At 39.2% G+C, this 18,530-nt stretch overlaps 1 protein-coding gene across 1 annotated transcript; it reads left to right on the forward strand.

Moving 5' to 3' along the window:
- Window positions 1–1,729: 1,729 nt before the first annotated feature.
- On the forward strand, window positions 1,730–17,987 carry LOC149459185 (apolipoprotein L3-like). Its single transcript, XM_089681518.1, has 2 exons — window positions 1,730–1,825; window positions 16,435–17,987. Exons 1-2 carry the CDS (start codon window positions 1,751–1,753, stop codon window positions 17,197–17,199), a joined length of 840 nt encoding a protein of 279 aa, XP_089537644.1. The 5' UTR covers window positions 1,730–1,750; the 3' UTR covers window positions 17,200–17,987.
- The last annotated feature ends 543 nt before the right edge of the window (window positions 17,988–18,530 follow it).

The following is an 18,530-nucleotide window of genomic DNA, read 5'->3' on the forward strand; positions in this document are numbered from 1 at the left end:
ACAGACTTACTTAGATTTTACATTTAAGGTCCCTTTCACATGATCAGTCCATTTACATCCGCCGCCCCATAGATGTGAATGAAGGGTCCAATCTGGTCTGTCTAACAAATGGACATGTGGACCCAATTGGACCCTTCATTCTCATATATAGAGCAGTGGATGTAAATGGACTTGTGTCAGTTTACACCTGCCTACTACTAATCTGTTCCACTAAAAACAAATGGAAGGGGATCTGTTCCCCTCTGTCTAGGAGGTTCAGAATGGAGGGCAGTCGGGTGTAAATGGACAGCTGGTCTGTTTACACTTGACTGCCCACAGAGCAGAGCAGGCTGTGTCCACTCTGCATAAGCGGAGTGGACATGGACCTGTCATCTGTCCACTCCACTCAGGGGACAGATCCCTTGCTGAGCAAGTGGATTCTGCCTATGTGAAAGGGGCCCAAGTTTTATTAATGTTTAGCAATCACTCCTTTTTGCACCGCATCGTACTAGCAACACTTCAGTTCATAAACTGCCCATTTTCAAGCCTCTCCCTGTTTTATAAGCTTGCATTCACAGTTGAATGTTTTGTAGCTCGAAACTTCAAAAACACTCAAACTTAAAAAGATCAATTTTTCTCTGTGGTGCCTGCTCACGCGATCAGGTGTGATCAGGCACAATAGAGAACAATTGATTTTTTAAGTTTCAGCTTTTTTGGATTTTTGAGCTTCAAGCCACAAAACGGTCAAGTGTGAATGCAACCTTAAAGAGGACAATTTCCCCCCATTCTAAAAATTCCAGTTGCATGCAGCTCTGCGTGCACTTCCCAAAACATCTTCAAGTCATTTTGTAAATCAAATATTTATTTAACTGATTATTGGATTCCACTTCTAGGTTGAATGGGGCACTGGTGTCAAAGCCAGGGATTCACAAAAGTACCCTGGGAAGGCTATGCCACCAGTGCCTTCCAGAGAGAGATGTTGGCTGTGTGCTGCATGATCTCGTAAACTCTGAAGATCTCAGATGGCATGTACTGTTATCTAAAGAATAGGATTTTTAGGTAGAGTGGAGCATATCCAAAATCTTCCTGTGCGTCTCTGGGGGGGGGGGGGTTGAAACCAATTCTGAGAACAGAAGTGGGACTGAATCTTCTGCTCTCATTTAATATGAGTAGCAAAAAAAGGTAATAAAAGATACAGCAGCCAATTCACAAGCTGTATAATGGTGCCGGTATATTATTAATGGGGAGTAAGATAGAGGTCAGCTTTAAAGATTTTGTCTAAACAGTTTACATGTTATAGAGTATGCAAACACAATGGGGGGTTGGGATTTACTAAAAATGGTGCACTCAGAATCTGGCGCAGCTGTGCATAATAACCAATCAGCTTCTAACTTCAGCTTGTACAATAAAACCTGGATGCTGATTGGTTACTATGCACAGCTGCACCAGATCCTGTGTGCACCAGTTTTAGTAAATCTCCCCCAATGCATACATACACACAGTAACTCTCAGCAACTTTTTCATTTCAACCATTTTATTCCTCAAAAACTGCATTACAGCTGTTCAGAAGGACAAATTCTTAAGTAACAATTACTAAGGGATATGCATACAATGTAATATTTCTGCTCTTCATGTGAGGGGGGCTTATGTGGAAGAAGGCACAATGTTTATTTATTTTGGTGTATTGGCTTATAAGATTTAAAATGATTAGCACACATTTATAAAAAAAAATGTTTGTTGATTTAAAGCAAAAGAAACTGCAGCTGACATCATGGACCCAAGTTCTGAGCGGAATACCGGTACATCTCAAATCACAGAGTATGAGATGTTGGCGCTAGAGACAAAGGTAATTAATATATTTACTATTTTGCTACATTCTCAGGTAGATGTATTTTTTTACTATCATATAGTAGCTATTTACTTTATGTTCATGTAAAACCAATAATAGCAAAGAAGATACACACTCACCGGCTACTTTATTAGGTACACCTTGCTAGTGCCGAGAAAATATCTCCCACACCATTACACCACCAGCCTGCGCAGATTATACAAGGCAGGATTTATTCAGGCTTTCATGTTGTTTATGCCAAATTCTGACCATTCTCCTCTGACATCAACAAGGCAATTTCCTCCACACAACTGCCGCTGAGTGGATATTTTCTCTTTTTCGGACCATCTTCTGTAAATCTTAGAAATGGTTGTGTGTGAAAATCTCAGTAAATCTGAAGTTTTTTAAATACCCAGACCAGCCCATCTGGCACCAACAACCATGCCGCATTCAAAGTCACTAAAATTCCCTTTCCTCCCTATTCTGATGCTCGGTTTGAACTTCAGCAAGTTGCCTTCACCTCGTCTACATGACTAAATGCTTTGAGTTGCTGCCAAGTGATTGGCTGATTATCAATTTGTGTTACCAAGCAATATAACAGGTGTACCTAATAAAGTGGTTGGTGAGTGTAAATACACTATATTGACAAAAGTATTGGGACACCCCTCCAAATCATTGGATTCAGGTGTCCCGCTCACGTCCATGGCTACAGGTGTATGAAATCAACCACCTAGGCATGTAGACTGCTTCTACAAACATTTATGACAGAATGGGGTTTATTTACTAAAGCTGGAGAGGGCAAAATCAGGCTCACTTCTGCATGGAAACCAATCAGCTCTTAACTTCAGCTTGTTCAATTAAGCTTTGGCAATAAAACCTGGAAGCTGATTGGATTCTATGCAGAAGTGAGTCTGATTTTGCACTCTCCAGCTTTAGTAAATAAACTCCAATGGGTCACTCTCAGGAGCTCAGTGAATTCAAGCATTGTACCGTGATAAGTTGCCGCCTGTGCAATAAGTCCATCCGTGAAATTTCTTTGCTACTAAATATTCCACAGTTAACTGTTAGTGATATTATAACAAAGTGGAAGCAACTGGGAACAACAGCAATGCAGCCACAAAGTGGTAGGTCACCTAAAATGACAGATCGGGGTCAGCGCATGCTGAAGCGCACAGTGCGCAGATGTCATCAATTGTTTGCAGAGTCAACAGCTAAAGACCTCCAAACTTCATGTGGCCTTCAGATTAGCACAACGACATTGCATACAGAGCTTCATGGTATGGGTTTCTATGGCAGAGCAGCTGCATCCAAGTCTTGCTTCACCAATTGCAATGCAAAGCGTCGGATGCAGTGGTGTAAAGCACGTCACCACAATATTCTAGAGCAGTGGAGACATGTTCTCTGGAGTGACCAATCACACTTCTCTGACTGGCAATCTGATGGACGTGGCTGGGTTTGACAGTTGCCAGGAGAATGGTACTTGCCTTACTGCACTGTGCGAACTGTAAAGTTTAGTGGAAGGAGGATTATGGTGTGGGGTTGTTTTCATGGGTTGGGCTTGGCCCTTTAGTTCCAGTGAAGGGAACTCTTAAGGTCAGAATACCAAGTCATTTTGGACAATTTCATGCTCCCAACTTTGTGGGAACAGTTTGTGGATGGCCCCTTCCAGTTCCAACATGACTGTGCACCAGTGCACAAAGCAAGGTCCATAAAGGCATGGATGAGCGAGTTTGGGGTGGAGGAACTTGACTGGCCTGTACAGAGTTCTGACCTCAACCCGATAGAACACCTTTGGGATGAATTAAAGTGGAGACTGTGAGGCAGGCCTACTCGTCCGACCAGGGGCGGACTGACCATTTGGAAACTCGGGCACTGCCTGAGGGCCCAGGGACAGTAGGGGGCCCCATGACATGCCCCTGGTACCTTTTTCATAGGCTTTTTTGAGTTTGGGTAAGTACACAGGGGCCCCATGATCCCCTATTGCCCGGGGGCCCCATGAGTTGTCAGTCCGCCCCTGCGTCCGACATCAGCACCTGACCTCACAAATGCGCTTCTGGAAGAATGGTGAAACATTCCCTTAGACACACTCCTAAACCTTGTGAACAGCCTTCCCAGAAGAGTTGAAGCTGTTATAGCTGCAAAGGGTGGGCCAACTCAATATTGAACTCTACAGACTAAGACTGGGATGCCATTAAAGTGTAATGTGCGTGTAAAGGCAGGCATCCCAATACGTTTGGCAATATAGTGTATATATACACATAAAAACCAAACATGAAAGGCTGACCAGAAACTGGAGATCTCTCAGCAGTGATTGTATGAAGTCTAATATCTGCATGTTTTAAAGTGTCATTTCACCCAAAAGGGTAAGTTCCATGTCTGTCCTTTCCCCTCCTCTTTAACTTTTGGCACTTTGTTCTTGCTTTTGACAGGTAACCACTCTCACTTCTACCTGGATCGTTTAGGCGATTCGAGTGGAAGTTCGAACCCCCATTCGCTGACTGCTTTCTGGAATGCGTCACAAGCCCCAGAATGCTGCGTGACCATTCACAAAGTGCAGCACTTGCGCGTGTGCAGTGGGAAGCCAGCTGTGGAGCAGCAAGCGGTCACAGTCAGCTTCCCAAAGTAAACATGCCAGAACACTAGCAAAGAGCCGACCCAGGTGAGGACTGAGGTGGATTCCTGGACTGGCAAGTGTCCTAATAAAAGTCAGCAGCTACAGTATTTGTAGCAGCTGAATTTGCATTTTTTTTATTCCAGGGTGAAGAACCACTTTAAGAGATTATATATTTCAGAGAATTATGTCTGCATGCTAGGCTAAAACAAATGTTTGTGCCTGAACACAATTTAGCAACTTTGACATTTCTTAGTAGAACTGTACATGTCATTGTAACTACTTTTTGTGCCCAGGCAAAAAATACCTTGTTTTTATTTCAGGACTAATCGGACTTTCTTTTGGTGGTAATTGGTAAAGGATATCTCCTATTTTTTTAATTATCAAAGGAAAACTGGCCCATTATAGTAGAAACAAAACAAAAAAAAACTTTTTTTAACCACTTCCAGTCCGGATCAGTTCTGACATTCCTCTCCTACATGTAAAAAAGCTTTTTTTGTTTAAAAACTAGTTAGAACCCCCAAACATTATACATTTTATAAGCAGAGGCCCTAGAGAATAAAATGGTGGATTTTGCATATTTTTATGCCACGTGATATTTGTGCGTCAGTTTTTCAAACAATTTTTTTTTTAAATTAATTTTAATGAGTTTTAATCCACAAAAACAAAATATAATACCTAACTGTTTGGTAAACATATCAAAGATACCAAACATGTCTCACTTTAAAATTTCATACACCCGTGGAATGACGCCAAACTACTGTACCTAAAAATATCTATAGACGATGTTTTAAAAGCCTTTACGGGTTATCAGCCTAGAGTTACACGGGAGGTCTGGTGCTAGTATCATTGCTCTCGTTTTGAGGTTCACGGCAATACCTCACATGTGTGGTGCGATCAGTATTTACTTTGCATGTGAGCATGGGGGGGGAATGAGAGCGCTTTAAATTTTTTTTCTTTTAAGTTTATTTTTTATTTTATCATTGTACTTTAGACAATATCAAAAATAAAAAGAAAATACTGCACAGACAGAATTATTCCTGTACTAGAAATGTTAAGAAGTCTTTAAAATTAATTCATTCTCCAAAATCCTCAATGATCATAACAAAGACTCTAAAGTTAGTTTTATTCTGTTCCTAACAGCCTACGAACACTTGCTGTGTGTTTACATTAGAACGCTGGCAGGCTCCTAAGCTGCCATAGAAAGTAAAAAAAGGAAAAATAATGTGATTTAGGTACCTCTGCTGTGAACTTTGAAGATTCATTTTTCTAAAATGCCTACACCTACAGGGGTGAATGAGGGCTCTGGCATGATATCACTTATAAGAAAACTCTCGCTCTTGCTCAGTATTACACCCAGTGTACCTAAATGTGCATATCAAAACAAGTCAGTATTGATAAACCCCCGTTACAGATATAGTTAAAGTAATACTCTCTTAGAAGCAAAATAATGTGTACACAATTATCAGCCAAAGTGAACTTGTTTTTTATGTTTGTAAGATGCCAACCTAATAGAAAATCTGTTATGCCCAGGCCCTGAAAGGCCTCTGGCAACTCACTGGACCATTTAGTGTCCCTTTTCCAAGAATCTACCTTATAACACATGCATGCATGCAGTGACGGTAACATAAATTGTACTTTGTTACAAACAGACCAGATGAAACTGATGTAATGGTGAGCATCCCATCTCCTGCAACTACTTCTTCCATCTTACCACCTCCATGGCTGCGTACTACTATTCTCCCAAAATGCATACTTCTCTGTGAATCGAGGAGGAGCAGATGAATGATAATGTGTGCCAAGAACATGTATTGTACTTGGGGGGGGGATAGGACCTACTGTGACTCAGTGACTGAACAAATTGAGGATTCATGTGGTTGCTCGGGGCTCTGATGGGAACTGGGGGACTCTGATGTGAGCTGGAGGGCTCTGATGTGAACTGGGGAGGACCCTGATGTCAACTTGGGGGACCCTGATGTCAGCTGGGGTACTAATTCTGCAAATGGGACTCTTGATATAAAGTTGGTTAGGTTGTCCCTTGCTGCCTAGTTGTTAAGTAGACACGGAATATTTTATGCAAATTTAATAGAAGAATTTAATAATAATGATTGTGCTATTTGTTGTGTCTGTTACACCCAGGTTCTCTTTTACTGTGCCCTTTGAAGACCCTTAACTGTTAGTGCAGTCTGACCTCACCCATCACTCATTGTGGTGCACTGCCTTATTGCTCCACATATTGTTTGTATGGTGTTATATAAGAGTTTACACATGTAGATGAGTGGCGAGCGGCATGGCTTTCCCTTGTAAAACTCTTTCCCGTCGCCCTATAGCAGATATACTGCTACAGGGCGGCAGGGGTGCACAAAATCACGTATACATATGTGATTTCGCATTTCCGGGTACCCGCCGGCACTCGGTGATTACTGAGCATCTCCGACTGGGAGGAGGACTGTTTTGTTTACTAATAGTCCTCCTCCCTGTTAGCTCGGTCACAGCTATCCAAAGCAGTGTGGCACACTGACACAGCCCCCTAGTAAAACACTCCCTGCACACAGTTAACAGTTTGATTGCCCCTCATGTTAACCTCTTCCTGCCCAGTGCCATTAGTACAGTGATAGCGCTATTTTTTAGCCCTGATCACTGTATTGGTGTCACTATGGATGTCAGTGACACCAAGTAAGTTCCCCCCAGTGTCAGAATGTCTGCCACAGTCCCGTTATAAGTCGCTGATCGCCACCATTACTAGTGAAAAAAAACCAAAAAAAATAGTATTTATACCGCCATTTGTAAACACTATAACTTTTACATAAACCAATTAATTTACACGTATTGAGATTTTTTTTTGCAAAGACATGTAGCAGAATACATTTTGACCTAAATTTATGATGAAATTAGATTTTTTACATTTTTTTACTGGACATGTTTAATAGCTAAAAGTCAAAAATAATAGTTTTTTTTCTAAAAATTGTCGGTCTTTTTTTTTTTTTTTTATAGCGCAAAACATAAAAAACACACAGGTGATCAAATACCACCAAAAGAAAGCTCCATTTATTGGAAAAAAGGACATATATTTCATTTGGGTGCAGCGTTGCATGACTGTGCAATCGTCAGTTAAAGTAACGCAGCGACATAAAGCAAAAAATGGCCTGGTCAGGAAGGGGGGCAAATCCTCAGGAGGGCAAGTGGTTGAAGGTGCCCAATGTATGATCTTGCACATAGGCTCCCTGATTTCATAAAACACTCCTGTTTTAATCCATACAGCACTGAAAAATAACTGTTCAGGAATATTCGATGGCTATAAAGGCGACATAAGGAGATTATGGTCACAAGAGGCATCCTCCTGCAAGATACGGGATGCACATCATAACACATAACTGTTGTATCTCCCCCCCTCCAAAAAAATTACAAAACTTCAGTTTAAAGAGTTAAAACAATAATGAAACTAGAGAATGATGACAGCAGTGATCAGTGTACATACAGGTGAAACTTGAAAAATTAGAATATCATGCAAAAGTTCATTTATTTCAGTAATGCAGCTTAAAAGGTGAAACTAACATATGAGATACAGATATAAATAATGCAGCGCTGTATGGTATTTGCAAATGCTTAAAAAGTCAAAAATAAAATGAAATGCAGTCCTGTATTGGTGCTCGCTGTTTTCCCAGTGCAAATGACAGAAATGCGCACTAACCAGAAGCGTATTGATAATACGCAAGTATGTCAATATCCTGAAAATTCCCCTCTCTTTCTGGTCAGAATGCAGGCTGGAACTGGAAAAATATAAGGATGAAGCGCCCTCTTGTGGTAGTGATGAGATCCGACAGGCCAGAAATATCCTTGCAGAGATATATGGGATGAACGTTCCTCCTCTCTGGAGCTGGTATTAGGATCGCACTGGGGCTGCAAAAGTTGAAAAGCTCCTCACAGGAGACCAAAGGAGAAACTCATAGTGTAGTATGCCGATAATCACTTTATTATTCAAAAGAAAGGCATAGATACAAATTCACAGTGGTGCCAGGTACACATGAATGAACTGACCCTCCAAACTCAAAGATGGCCACCGGGCCTCCACGTGGCACCTGCGGCGTGACGTCACGACGTTCTGGTCTCCACCTGACGTGTTTCGTGCGCACGCACTTCTTCAGAGGTAGAGACAGAGGAACGCCATGACTATAGCGCCGTCCTTATATACAGGAATAGGCGCATGCGCACTTAATCAGCGCCATTTTGCTGGAGTCGGAGCGGCTGTATTGACTCAGTGCGCATGTGCGCCGCCATTTTACCATGGGCATGAATACGATTTCTCATCACTGCAGATGTGATGAGATTTACAACTGACAAATCACCAATGATAAGTGGGGGTGCGATGTTAATAATCGGTAATACAAAAATTACCGTTAAAACATACAAACTGGTCACTTGCATATTAAAAATGTGAATTTAATGAACTATAATAATGATGGTAAAAAGAATTGATACTATATAGATTAGAGAGGGGAAAGAATATCTATATATTTCATTATATATAGAAAAAATATTTTATGTATGGAAAAAAATGTTTTATGAAACAAATTATTATTTAAATGTACATAGTAAAAGAATTATTTATTTGTGACCGATGTTGATAATTAATCAGTATAGCACCCAAAAAATTTTTTTTATATATATGAAATGAGTAAAATTACATAATAATACTGAAAAATAAATAATAAATAGTCAAAATAGATATATAAAAACATATTAAATATGAAAAAAGAGAGAGAGGGGGCGGCTCATGGTAAAAGGGCATGGCATGAAAATATATGTATAATAAGTACAACATAATCGCATAAAATAATTAAAAACAAATATAAAACGACAGGGATAAAGTAAGTGGCTAAAAGGCTCGAATATATATGAAACGAGCATACATAATAATAAGATAATACGTATAAATAAGTGAAGTGTTGCTCATAATGGTTAAATAAGATTATGTAAAATATATAACAAGGTATGAGGAAGAAAAAATGAACTCAACTATTGTCTATAAAACAATTGACGTCCAATTCAATATTGAGTCCTGCTGGGTGAAACGTGTCTAATTCATAAATAAGTCTCGTCTCTAGTTCTGAGACGGCCCTAGTCTTAAAAGTATCTTTCCAGTGGGGAGTCACAGTATCAATGCCAATAAATTTCAAACTGGTAGGATCTCTATTATGGCATCTCCTATAATGAAGGGACAAAGAGTGATCTTTGTATCCTCTTTTAATGTTGTTAATATGTTCCCGGAGACGGTCCCTAAGCCTCCTAGTTGTTCTCCCCACGTACTGATTGGAACAAGGGCACTCCAGCAAATACACCACATATCTGCTGTTACAACAGATAAATTTATCAATTTTATATGATCTGTTGGTTTGGTTAGAGATAAAAGTATCTACTTTTTTCTTTCTCTTACCGTTACATTTACAGGCAATGCATCTATTACATGGGTAGAACCCAGTATAATCAAAAAGAGTCAGGGGTGGAGTAGGTATTGAGACAACGTTGGGGGTTATTTTGTCCCTCAAAGTAGCAGACTTCCGAAAAATGACTTCCGGTTTATCCAGGAGTATTCTGGCTAGAGTGGAATCAGCTTTTAGGATACCCCAATTTTTATTAATGATATGTCTAATAGATCTATACTGGACTGAAAAGGAGGTAATAAAGGGACAGACCAAAGTATTACGTGGTTTAGCTTGAGTCTCCAATAGATCATCCCTATTCATATTTGCTACGGATTCCAAGGCGTCAGTTAAGACTTCTTTGCTATAACCTTTCTCAAGGAATCTTTCTTTCAGTATATTAGCCTGTGAATAGTAAGTATTAACTTCTGTGCAATTCCTTCTAAGCCTGAGGAATTGCCCTCTAGGGATACCTGAGAGCCAACTAGGGTGGTGGCAGCTCTCTAGGGGAATATAGCTATTACGGTCCGTAGCCTTAAAAAAGGATTTAGTGATAGTGCGTCCATTCAAATTTACTAAAGTAAGATCTAAAAAGTCAATTTCGGTAATACTATAATTTAAAGATAATTTGATATTATTAGTGTTGTTATTAAGGGTTTTAAAAAAATTTAAAAGTGACTGCTCAGTACCGTTTCAAAAAAGGAGGACATCATCTATATATCGTTTATAGAAGGCTAATTCAGGCCATTCCATGGCATAGATATTGTCCTCCTCCCAGTAGGACATAAAGAGGTTTGCCAAGCTGGGGGCAAATTTTGCCCCCATGGCAACTCCTCTTACCTGTAAATAATAATTCTTATCGAACCACATGTAATTGTTAGTCATGACGAAATTTAAAAGTTCCAATATAAAATCAATATATGACGGAGTTAGAGTATTCTCATTTGTAAGATAGTATTTCGCTGCTATCATTCCATCAGTGTGATTGATGTTGCTGTAAAGTGCCTCTACATCTGCTGTTACCAAAAACATGGATGGGGCGATAGTAATATCTTTAATAGAATTAAGAGCATGCTTAGTGTCTTTCAAGTGTGACGGTGTTTGTACTACAAGTGGCTGGAGGTAATGATCAATATAAGCCCCTATTCTGGAGCACAATGAATTAATCCCACTGACTATTGGCCTACCAGGAGGCTTTACCAGATTTTTATGTATTTTAGGCAGAATGTATAGAACCGGTAGTCGGGGAGCTTTGGGACACAAAAATTCCTTCTCTTTTTTATTCACAATTTGTTTATCATATCCGGATTTGATAATAGTTTTAAGAGTACGTTTATATTCAGACAATGGGTTTTTATTTAATAGTCGGTAGGTGGATGTGTCCTTGAGAATGTTATACACCTCTGTCATGTAGTCACTTTTGTTTAAGACTACCACTCCACCTCCTTTATCCGCTGGTCTGACTACTAGGTCTTTTTTCTCCAAAAGAGACTTTATAGCCGCATCTGTATCAAGGTCCCTATATACTTTCTTAGTGGGAAGATTTTTTAAATCTTTAAGGACTTGATTCTTAAATAGACCCACTGCTGAAATACTCTGTGGTGGGGATTAAAAGTAGATGCATTGGAGAAGGAGGTATAATGTCTTGTAGAACTTACTGTTACAGGATTATTGAGGAAATATCTTTTTATGGACAGTTTCCTAGCAAATTTTTGGACATCGATAAAAGCTTGAAACTTATTCATTGGTTTAGCCGGAGCGAATTTCAACCCTTATCCAGGAGTTTCAATTCCTTAACAATAAGGATAGTAGTGCTAAGGTTAAAAATGCCTCTCCCTATTATATTCTCCTTCGTTTTGTGGGGTCTGTTAACTCTCCTCCCTCCCCTCTTGCCTCTATATTGTCGCTTTGTTTCCGCACCGGCCTTTCTCTAAAAAATGATTTCTATTGTTAGAATGGGCATCGGGGCTTCTAGGGGTGGGAGGTGTATAGTAGTCCTCATACGGAAGACTCCAATGAGAAGGATATTCCTGGCTATATTGATCACTATAATAATTCTTTTGAGAAGGATTATGAGGATTATGATGATAATTCCTCGGAGTATGTGGAGAATATTCCTGAAAATGTGGAGAATATTCCTGAAAATGGGCGGACCAGATTTATGTTTAGTATTCTGATAGTATGGTTTACGTACACCTGAATTGTAGTTATTATTAGTGTGGTATGATGCAGAGTTTCTGGGTTTATGATAGGTATTCGGATGCCATCCTGAATTTCTAGAACCAATATTGTTATCCGAAAGACCTGATAAAGGTTGGTATTTATTGTGTGTGGGTAGGTTATATCCCATGTCATTAACTGGTCTATTGGGTCTATTGGGGGGTCCTTGTTTCGGGATGTGTGGTTTGTTGATGGGTCTAGAAGCAAAACTTTGTTTATGAGAAGGTGTGGGGGGTGGATGAGGTCCTCCATTCTCTCCTGAGTTACTCACTTTCAATTCCTGCCACTTAAAGACCTGTTTGGCTTGATAATCAAACAAATCCCTGTTTTGTTTCCTTCTTTTTTTATTTTTTTGTTCTAAATCAACTCCTTCCAAATGTTTCTTTAATTTATTGGATTCTGACATGTATTCCCTATTAGACTTATAAGGGGTTAATTTCTCTTTTACAATATTAATTTCCTTATTCAAGTATATCAGCTTTTTCTTTTTCCTCATAATCAAAAATTTCAGTAGATCAATACCTGCTGTGTTACAGTAATGATACCATTCTACTAATGAGGTGGTATCATCCATATCGGGGGAGATATCCCATCTAAGGGATCTGGGAACCATTTGTTCCTTTGTATACTTTTCTAGGAATGAAATATCCCATATAGTTTTAATTTCAGCAGTAGTAAGGTTATGTAAATGAATAAATAATCCCTTAAGGTCCTCAGTTTCATTTATCTGTGTAAATATGTCATCTGGTATAGTGGACCTAGAGGCTCTAACGTCAAAAATGTCTTCCATGATAGAGGATATAAAATATGAAAAATTGAACAATAAAAATTAACAATACATTTTACAGTAAAAAGGAGCTGCTAAACAACTGAAATATGGTTAAGACAGAAATATGGAAAGAAATGCTACAGTGAGCGCTCCTAAAGATCAGCAGCTGGACATATAAAATTGATAAATGTATCTGTTGTAACAGCAGATATGTGGTGTATTTGCTGGAGTGCCCTTGTTCCAATCAGTACGTGGGGAGAACAACTAGGAGGCTTAGGGACCGTCTCCGGGAACATATTAACAACATTAAAAGAGGATACAAAGATCACTCTTTGTCCCTTCATTATAGGAGATGCCATAATAGAGATCCTACCAGTTTGAAATTTATTGGCATTGATACTGTGACTCCCCACTGGAGAGGTACTTTTAAGACTAGGGCCGTCTCACAATTAGACGAGACTTATTTATGAATTAGACACGTTTCACCCAGCAGGACTCAATATTGAATTGGACGTCAATTGTTTTATAGACAATAGTTGAGTTCATTTTTTCTTCCTCATACCTTGTTATATATTTTACATAATCTTATTTAACCATTATGAGCAACACTTCACTTATTTATACGTATTATCTTATTATTATGTATGCTCATTTCATATATATTCGAGCCTTTTAGCCACTTACTTTATCCCTGTCGTTTTATATTCGTTTTTAATTATTTTATGCGATTATGTTGTACTTATTATACATATATTTTCATGCCATGCCCTTTTACCATGAGGCCCCCCCCCTCTCTCTCTTTTTTCATATTTAATATGTTTTTATATATCTATTTTGACTATTTATTATTTATTTTTCAGTATTATTATGTAATTTTACTCATTTCATATATATATATAAAAAAAAATTTTTTGGGTGCTATACTGATTAATTATCAACATCGGTCACAAATAAATAATTTATTTACTATGTACATTTAAATAATAATTTGTTTCATATAAAAAAAATTTTTCCATACATAAAATATTTTTTCTATATATAATGAATTATATAGATATTCTTTCCCCTCTCTAATCTATATAGTATCAATTCTTTTTACCATCATTATTATAGTTCATTAAATTCACATTTTTAATACGCAAGTGACCAGTTTGTATGTTTTAACAGTGATGAGAAATCGTATTCATGCCCATGGTAAAATGGCGGCGCACATGCGCACTGAGTCAATACAGCCGCTCCGACTCCAGCAAAATGGCGGCGATTAAGTGCGCATGCGCCTATTCCTGTATATAAGGACGGCGCTATTGTCATGGCGTTCCTCTGTCTCTACCTCTGAAGATGTGTGTGTGCACGAAATGCGTCAGGTGGAGACCAGGACGTCATGATGTCACGCCGCCGGTGCCATGTGGAGGCCGGCGGCCATCTTTGAGTTTGGAGGGTCAGTTCATTCATGTGTACCTGGCACCACTGTGAATTTGTATCTACGCCTTTCTTTTGAATAATAAAGTGATTATCGGCATACTACACTATGAGTTTCTTCTTTGGTCTCCTGTGAGGAGCTTTTCAACTTTTGCAGCCCCAGTGTGATCCTAATACCAGCTCCAGAGAGGAGGAACGTTTATCCCATATATCTCTGCAAGGATATTTCTGGCCTGTCGGATCTCATCACTACCACAAGAGGGCGCTTCATCCTTATATTTTTCCAGTTCCAGCCTGCATTCTGACCAGAAAGAGAGGGGAATCTTCATGATATTGACATACTTGCGTATTATCAATACGCTTCTGGTTAGTGCGCATTTCTGTCATTTGCACTGGGAAAACAGCAAGCACCAATACAGGACTGCATTTCATTTTATTTTTGACTTTTTAAGCATTTGCAAATACCATACAGCGCTGCATTATTTATATCTGTATTCCTATTAGGATTTTATATGTGTTTTTCCTTGAATGTCCAGCTGCTGATCTTTAGGAGCGCTCACTGTAGCATTTCTTTCCATATAACATATGAGATAGACTCATTACATGTAAAGCAAGATAGATCAAGCCGTGATTTGTCATAATTGTGATGATTATGGCTTACAGCTCATGAAAACCCCAAATCCACAATCTCAGAAAATTAGAATATTACATGCAATCAATAAAACAAGGATTGTACATAGAACAATATCGGACCTCTGAAAAGTATAAGCATGCATATGTACTCAGTACTTGGTTTGGGCCCCTTTTGCAGCAATTACTGCCTCAATGCAGCGTGGCATGGAAGCTATCAGCCTGTGGCACTGCTGAAGTGTTATGGAAGACCGGGATGCTTCAATAGCGGCCTTCAGCTCTTCTGCATTGTTCGGTCTCATGTCTCTCATTTTTCTCTTGGCAATGCCCCATAGATTCTCTATGGGGTTCAGGTCAGGCGAGTTTGCTGGCCAATCAAGCACAGAAATCCCACGGTCATTGAACCAGGTTTTGGTGCTTTTGGCAGTTTGGACAGGTGCCAAGTCCTGCTGGAAAATGAAGTCAGCATCCCCATAAAGCTCATCTGTGGAAGGATGAAGTGCTCCAAAATCTCCTGGTAGACGGCTGCGTTGATCCTGGACTTAATGAAGCACAGTGGACCAACACCAGCAGATGACATGGCTCCCCAAATCAACACAGACTGTGGAAACTTCACACTGGACTTCAAGCATCTTGCAGTGTGTGCCTCTCCATTCTTCCTCCATGCTCTGGGTCCTTGGTTTCCAAATGAGATGCAAAAGTTGCTCTCATCAGAAAAGAGGACTTTGGACCACTGAGCAACAGACCAGATCTGTTTTTCTTTAGTCCAGGTAAGACACTTCTGACATTGTTTGTTGTTCAGGAGGAATACGACATTTGAAGCCCATGTCCAGGATCTGTCTGTGTGTGGTGGCTCTTGATGCACTGACTCCAGCCTCAGTCCACTCCTTGTGAAAGTCCCCAACACTTTTGAATGGCCTTTTCCTGACAATCCTCTCTAGGCTGCGATCATCCCTGCTGCTTGTGCACCTTTTTCTTCCACACTTTTCCCTTCCATATAACTTTCTATTAATGTGCTTTGACACAGCACTTTGGGAACATCCAACTTATTTTGCAATTACCTTTTGAGGTTTTCCCTCCTTATGGAGGGTGTCAATGATGGTTTTCTGCACAACTGTCAGGTCAGCAGTCTTTCCCATGATTGTGATTCCTACTGCACCAGACTGAGAGACCATTTAAAGGCTCAGGAACCCTATGCAGGTGGTATGGCTTAATTAGCTGATTAGAGTGGGACACTTTGAGCCGAGAATATTGCACCTTTTCACAATATTCTAATTTTCTGAGATTGTGGATTTGGGGTTTTCATGAGCTGTAAGCCATAATCATCACAATTATGACAAATCACGGCTTGAACTATCTTGCTTTGCATGTAATGAGTTTATCTCATATATTAGTTTCACCTTTTAAGTTGCATTACTGAAATAAATGAACTTTTGTGCAATATTCTACTATTTTGAGTTTCACTTGTATACTCTACATATCCTAATAAATAGATTACTACAAAGATGATGTTTTTCTCTTGGCATGTATTTCATATACTTTTAATTCTTTTTTGCAGATTGGACAATACATGGAAGAATTCAGAGAAATCAATAACAAACTGCAAGAGCACCTTAGCAAGTGTATCAAGGAATTGCTTGACATTTCAAAGTACATAGATGAATATCATAGAAAAACCACTATTACTGGTGTCTTTGCAAGTTCGGTGGGCATAGCCGGAGGGATCACCACTGTAGTAGGCCTGGTCCTGACACCTATTACATTTGGTGCTTCTTTGATTGTTAGCACTGTTGGCATGGGTGTGGCTACAGCAGGAGGACTTGCTGGTGCTGCGGCCTTTATAGCAGACAGTGAGAACATCAAAAAGAAACTCAAAAGAGTAAAAGAAATTGTAAAAGAAATTCAGAATCATATTGAGCACATACAAGTGATTTCTGCAAAAATTAACAGTGTTTTACAAAAATGTGGTATCAATGACATCCGTAATGCTGCCACGGTTGGGGTTATACTCAGTACAGCAGTTCAGGCAAGCAGGCTGGTCCGGCTGGGCAGAATAATTGCACCTGCAGCTCGAGGTGCTAAAACAGCAGCCCAAGGGGCCCGTGTGATTACGGCTGTTTCTGGGGTTCTTGCTGGATTGTTTTTAATTATTGATACATTTTTTATTGTAAAGGGAGCACAAGATCTAAAAAAGGGTTGTAAAACAAAGGAAGCTGCTGAGATTAGGGACCTGGCTCAAAAACTTATAAAACTCAAAAGTGAGCTACAATCTAATGAGGAAGAGATGAGAAAGGAATTTGAAGAGCATAACTGCTTTCATTAGACTTGTGTCTGATGCTTTGTTAGGTGTGCCACATCTTCTCAAAACCCATTCACAATATGGACATGCAGGCTTGGAACATTACAGGGGGACTACATGTCTGCTTCCCCAATGCTCAAGGGATATTAGACCACATGTTTGCTGCATAAATATTGACTTTAATATAATAATTATTAGACAAATCAGTAGATTAGGCTGGAAGCACTACTAAAACCGCCAGTGATTAATCAGTCATTACACATTTGTTACAAAAACCTCTCTATGGAGTGAGGTATACAAGTAGCAGGTAATAGGTTGTAATAGTGATTAATCCCACACATTTGGAGCATTGTCAATCATTCAGTCATTTCTGCATGCTACTTGTGTACCTCAATCCATAGCCATTTGTTCTACATGTGTAGTGGTCAATCAACACTACTACTATTAGCAATTTTATTAACATGTTTGAACTACTAAATATTGCCAATGTGCTCCTAGCCTTAACATAAAGCTTTTGACACAGAAAATATTGAATACGTTAATTACATAATGGTGTATTGAATTGTGTTTGTAAATGCAAATCATGTAAAGTTATAGCAGCTGGGAAGTAATATATCAAACAGTAACTGCTGTCAGTTTTTAGGTGATAGTGTTATACTCATTTATCTACAGACTGTCATTTTATGTCATTTTTATTTTAATAGTAAACGTTTTTTGTTTCTGTCAAAAAGGCATACTAAATATATGAATGCATTGTATCAGTTATATGTGTTCCTGTGGCAATCATTTGATTAAACATTTATTTCAAATCACTTCCTCATTAATTTCTTTATTTACTTTACACCTTGACAACAGATATGCTCTGCACTATAGTAAATGTAAGTAAGCATACAGACATTGTAAGCACTGGGTCTATAACACACTTCAGCCCACTGGGACATTAGAGTGATATCAAACACAAAAGCAAACATCTATTATATTGCAGCTTACCTATTGTTAGATGTGATGGCTGCATTAGTTTTCTGCTTAGGTTGCATTCACACTTGAGCGTTTTGTAGATTGAATCGCTAAGCTCCAAAAACACTCAAACTTAAATCAATTTTTCTTTATGGTGCCTGCTTGTGCGATCAGGTGTGAACAGGCACCATAGAGAACAATTGATTTTTTAAGCTCGAGCATTTTTGGAGCTTCAAGCTACAAAACTCTCAAGTGTGAATGCAGCCTTAGGCTTTCTTTCTTTTACTTTCTTCTGGTGAACTGGCCAGTAAGTCTATTGCTGCTGTCCAAAGGTGTTTCTGTTGCTCCTTTATCCAGGATACGGACACTCTAATACAGGAGGTATGTTAATGGCGGGA

This window comes from Staurois parvus, unplaced genomic scaffold (assembly GCF_062004578.1).
Source record: "Staurois parvus isolate SC_StPar_1 unplaced genomic scaffold, SC_StPar_1.0 ptg000270l, whole genome shotgun sequence".
NCBI classification, from domain to species: Eukaryota; Metazoa; Chordata; class Amphibia; order Anura; family Ranidae; genus Staurois; species Staurois parvus.

Excerpts from the sequence above, each read along its gene's own strand:
- LOC149459185 (XM_089681518.1), top strand. The coding sequence starts at position 1,751 with ATGGACCCAAGTTCTGAGCGGAATACCGGTACATCTCAAATCACAGAG. Across the intron at positions 1,826-16,434 it reads TGTTGGCGCTAGAGACAAAG|ATTGGACAATACATGGAAGA; the intron begins GTAATTAATATA and ends TCTTTTTTGCAG.